The sequence below is a fragment of the Panthera uncia genome, assembly GCF_023721935.1.
Source record: "Panthera uncia isolate 11264 chromosome C1 unlocalized genomic scaffold, Puncia_PCG_1.0 HiC_scaffold_3, whole genome shotgun sequence".
NCBI classification, from domain to species: domain Eukaryota; kingdom Metazoa; phylum Chordata; class Mammalia; order Carnivora; family Felidae; genus Panthera; species Panthera uncia.
In genome coordinates, this window is record NW_026057584.1 from 26601584 (window position 1) to 26607033 (window position 5450).

The 5450-nt window shown below is 36.5% G+C and overlaps 1 protein-coding gene across 6 annotated transcripts in view; it reads left to right on the forward strand.

Annotated features, from left to right (window-relative positions):
* The window catches only part of KANSL1L (KAT8 regulatory NSL complex subunit 1 like), a 134076-nt gene that overhangs the window by 122083 nt on the left and 6543 nt on the right, over positions 1 to 5450 (forward strand). For 4 of the 6 annotated variants that reach the window (XM_049614992.1, XM_049614996.1, XM_049614993.1 and 1 more), the window contains 3 exons: positions 1523 to 1651; positions 3956 to 4074; positions 5056 to 5180. In XM_049614992.1, the coding sequence (XP_049470949.1) occupies positions 1523 to 1651; positions 3956 to 4074; positions 5056 to 5180 (373 nt within the window). The remainder of the gene's footprint in view (positions 1 to 1522; positions 1652 to 3955; positions 4075 to 5055; positions 5181 to 5450) is intronic. The other 2 variants (XM_049614995.1, XM_049614997.1) reach the window with 1 other exon arrangement.

The window sequence follows — 5450 nt, forward strand, 5'->3', positions numbered from 1 at the left end:
ACAGAATCTGAAGCAGGCTCCAGGCTCTGAGCTGTCAGCACAGAGCCCGATGCGGGGCTCGAACTCATGGACCGCGAGATCGTGACCTGAGCTGAAGTTGGATGCTTAACCGACTGAGCCACCCAGGCGCCCCTTTTTTTTTTTTTAATTTTTTTTTTTTTTCATATTCACTATTAAGACTGTTCTGCCACTGCTATTTAGGGGATCCTTTCCCTGGATGGGTAGAAGTTGCAGTATATACTGTTTTCAGGAGCAGTTAAGGTCAGGCAGGACATAGTTCAAAGTGAGGCACTTAGTATTGCTTTCTCATCCATTTCTCTGCTCGGCTTGGATTTTGTTATCTATTAAGACAGATAATCTCAAGGAGTGTGGCTGAGAAGTTGGCATGTGTAGTCATCCTTTCAGTTAACTGTCCATCTAAGTAATTATCCTCCACTTTCATTTCCTCCAGGTCTAGAGCACCTTTGATGGTCATAGTTTTGTGGCAGCACTTTCTCATGTGCTTTTACCTTGATTGCTCTCCAAATTCCATGTGGTATTAGTCTTTCAGAGATTCCTCACAAATTCTGCTTTACTCACAAGTTCCCTTTTATTGCTTGCTAATGTGTGTGTATATATATGTGTATATGCACATCTGTGTGTCTATGTATAAAACTTTTGTTACTTTTAGGGTGCTTTGTCATCTGGTAATCAGAGTCTGGTTACTGTTGGTAGACCACACTCTGTTTTTCAGTGTTGGTGAGAATTTGGCACTTAGGCCTACATTTCTTTTTCCATTCCTTTCCACATCGCCAACCCCTTCAAAAAAAGCCAATTTGGTTCTTAATCCAGTACTGGAAATATGGGTTTCAGATAGACAATAATCATGAAGAAACGAACATTTATTAAATACTTCGGGTAGGTATCCTCCTAATGACCATTACAGGGATTAACTCATTTAATCCTCATAATCTCATGATAGGTGCACTTCTCCCTATTTTACAGATAAGGCAACTGAGGCATAGAGACATTAAGTGACCCTAAAAGTTTTAGAAAATACATTGCTTTTAAAATTGAAAGAACAGTGCTAGGTACCGTCAGTTTGATGAAATCTGGTTCTTGCCCTCAAGAGGTCCCAGTCTCTTATAATTCTGTAGGATCTTACTTGATCCTGAATTATTTTCACATTGAAGGGTGAGCAGGGGCTAACGTAAGGATTCATATCATCCTCAGGCAACATTTACAGATGTGAACCAACCTCCTCTATAAAATTTTGCAATTTAGAAGACTTCGAGAACAGGTCACCTTTTCAGCCCCTTCAAATAATGGAGCAACTATAGGAAATTGGATGCTTATGGAAGAGGTTTTTAAGGAATCTTATTATGGGTATTTTCAGTGTACGATCATTCCATTTTGGTATAGAAGTATTTCATATGTAATTCTGAACTGGTAAATTAATGTTCTGCAATGTTATAAGAAATTAACACGTTCATTATCTGTGTCAAGGGAAAGAAACTTCACATTTCCTTTCTATTTGTTTTAGTACATAATACTTCTCTGAATCAATGGAGAAATGGATATTCTCCTACATGCAAGCCTCAGATAAGGTCAGAATCTTCTGTACAGCTGTTCCAGGGAAGAAAGAAAAGACACTTGAGTGAAACAGCATTAGGTAGGTTAAAATGAGGATGTGAGCACTAGTACTAAAAACTGAAAGTAAATTCTGATCTTCAAAGAACCTCTGCTTCATGGTAATCCAGAATAATCACTAATTACACAAAATATCCATGGTCCTATAAACATTACAGCATATTCATATAGTCAATTCAGAATGATCTGTGGACTGGGCATCCATCCACTAATGGCAATTAAGGATTTCCTTCCTATTTTCCCTGTCCAGAGTTATCTTCTACTGACTATCCTCCGAAACAGAACTTAAGCCTCCAGGGTTGTGTTCTGGATTCCGAGTATGTCAGTACAAAGTCTCCTCACAGAAACGTATTACCATTTCGGGGACTTACTGTGGGGGTGTCAATTCACTGAAGCTTCCTTAGAATTTTGAGAAATTGGCTGAGATTCACCAAAGGTAACTCAACCAAGTAGTTCAATTTCTCTTAGAAACTTATAGTTCCAAAATGGTCAACAGATCTCTTTGAAACTATAACTCTTCTAATAATACAAAGTGGGATTTTTGTTGTGGGGACTTGGGACTATCAGATTGTTTCCAGAATTATTGCAAATAATGATTAAAAAATAAAACTTACCAGGAAATATATATGCAAATTATCTATATACTTTTTTGGTTCTTGTTCATTGTTCCAGTGGACAGAACACTATACTCATTAGTCAAGTATTCCCCAGATGTAATATGTCAGTATACCCAAAAACTTAGAAATTGCATTCAAGATGTGCTGGACTAATTATACTTGATGAATTTAACACATTTATCACTACTGTCTCTAGAAATCCCACCTTAACAGCCCAAGTCACTACCTGATAAGGTAGCGTGGCACAAAATTAAACTCCTGGGCCACATCCAGAGATTCCATTGTGCTTTTTAGTGCCTCAATCTTAGGACAACCAAGAGTCACCTAGCTTTTGAGGAACTTACTTATATATAGAGCTCTTTCTCTTTCAACTTACAACAGGGTTGTATCCTGATAAACCCATGGTAAGTTGAAAATATCTTGAGTCAGTAATTATTTAATACACCTAACTTACCAAACACCATAGCTTAGCCTTCAATGTGCTAAAAACACATTAGCCTACAGTTCGGCAAAATCCTCTAACACAAAGTGTTGAGTATCTCTTGTAACTTATTGCATACTATAATGAAAGTGAGAAACAGACTGGCTGTATGGGTACAGAATGGTTTTAAGTATATCCATCGTTTATCTTCATGATCACATGGTTGACTAGGAGTTGCAGTTTGTTGCCCAGCCTAAGGGTGTCCGACCACACCGCTATCCCAGAAAAAGGTCAAAATCCAAGGTACGGTTTCTACTGAATGCATGCCACTTTGGGGCTGTCATAAAGTTGAAAAATCCTAAGTAGAACCATTGCTAAGTTGAGGACTATCTACATACCAACACACAGGAAAACTTGCATCTCTTAATAAGAACCACTATGAAGTTCAGATTACCTAAGATCTACAATGTTTCACCTGAATTGATCTAACTTTATAACTTCAAGTTTGGTGGGAATACAGGAATAGAACAGGTAAGAGCCAGACTACAAAGTAAATAGGTAACTCCCGAAAGAGCAAGGTAGCTGGTCTCTTTAACAAATATCATGAAAAACAAACTCTTCTAGATTGTAAGAAACTTAAAAGACAGTAACTAATTTCAATATATGGATCCTGATTTGAAGAAACTACTAACCATAAAGGACATTTTTTAACAACTAGAAAAATAGAAGTATGGACTGGGTATTAAATTTTATATTACACAGAATACTTTCTAAGATCAGTACTAAAGTAAAATAAGCAAGGGCAGAAAATAAGTGAATAAATATATATTCACAATTAGGGAATCAAAACAAATGGAAAAATATTTTCCTATGTAATTAGAAATTAATAATTTAATGTATTAGTAGACAAAGTCTCAGTAGAATGGTCAGAAGATCAAGTTAAGGAAAGGAAATCTCCCAGAAATTAAAAAGTCAAAATGAAAAAAACAAAATTAAGGGGGTAAGTCTTTGGATGTTAACATCCAAATAACAGGCATTACAGAAAACATGAACAGAGTGAAAAGAAGGGAGATTAAAGAAATTAGAGGTACTGGATTAAAAGAAAATGGAAATAATTGTGACAGAAATGTGGGTAAGATTTTTTTCATTTCCTTAATTGTTTTTGATACATAAGTTTTAAAAATAAAAAGATCAAACAGATAAGGAATGTTACCTAATTAGGAAAGTAATTTTAAGACCTATCACCATGTTTAATGTATGACATTCTCAATGGTTCTTTCCATGGCAGGAGAAAGAACTAGATTTGAAGAATTTGCTTTTCAACGCACAGAACCAGGATCCCATAGCAATTTTACTGCTGTTACTAATGTCAATGTTATATCAAGAACCCAGAATTCATCATCACAAGTAGGTTTTTTGGTATACTGAACCCTAAAATTGCTTGTAGATTTTTAAAACTGGCCAGTAAAAAAACGTATAGAATATTTTGTTAATCTTTAATAGCCTTATTTTACTTGTACATACCGGCCCGGTTTTTGTTGTTTTTGAAAGAGAGGGAGAGAGCGAGCGAGCAAGGTGGGAAGGGGCAAAAGAGGAGAGGACTGAGGATCTGAAGTGGGCTCTGTGCTGACAGCAGGGAACCTGATGCGGGGCTCGTAACTCATGAATCATGACATCATGACCTGAACTGAATTCAGATGCCTGACTGAGCCACCCTGGTGCCCCTAAAATGATCTTCTTAGGAAGCAATAAACTGTATTAAACTTTTTTACTAGTGAGCTAATTGCTCAGTAATCCTTGATTATAGTTTTTGGTTTCTCCTGTGAGAAACTATCATAACCATCCCTACTCCTTACCAGGAAGCTAAATTTAGTCTTGCTAATAAGAATCCAGCACTTGTGTTGTTCTTACTGTTTTGTCATCTGGTCAGAGTAGGGGTTAAAAGGTGAAAGGGTTTAGAAGAAACTGTAAAGCTCAGGGACCAGGAACACACAAATGAAGATTATAAAAAATGATCTTTACTAAATGGTACACCAAATATTTCATATTCTTTCCTAATAAGTGTGCTTGTTAAATGATCATTTCCTTGACATTTGGGTGCTTTATGGTAACCTCTGGTAAGAGTTTGACATTTTAAGGTATTCCTATTTTTTATGGTCTTAAAAATAGGCTTGTATGTGTACACAAATGTACACTTCACACCTGCCGAAGGGATTGTGTTGTTTTACAAAGGAGAGGTGTGCTTGTTTTTAACATTTTATAGTCCACTCTATCACAACGTATTTATAAAACATGTATGCAGTACACCCCTTCTAGCCCTCATGAAAGGAGGGCATCATCACAGGTAATGAGATACTGTTGTTGAGTTGCTGTCCTCCTACCTTGTAGAATACTGCACGACGGAGATTGAGAAGCGAGAGCTCTTATGACATAGATAATATCGTGATTCCCATGTCATTAGTTGCCCCGGCTAAGTTGGAGAAACTCCAATATAAGGAAATACTTACTCCAAGGTATGTATACTTACATCTTTTATTTTCTCTTCCTTCTTGAGTAAACTTAAATTTTCAAAGTGAAGTTAAAATTTTAATTAATGAAAGGAAGATGTTCCTCTCTCCTGTCTTCCACTTAGAGAACCATGGAGGGAGAACGGTGAAAGAAACCTTTACATTACTCCTGCTGAAAAAAAGTGCCATATATTATCACCCTACCTCTGTTTTTATTAAGAATTGGGAATTCCTAAGACTTAACTAAACATTGAAAAAAAGACTTAAGAGCGTTAA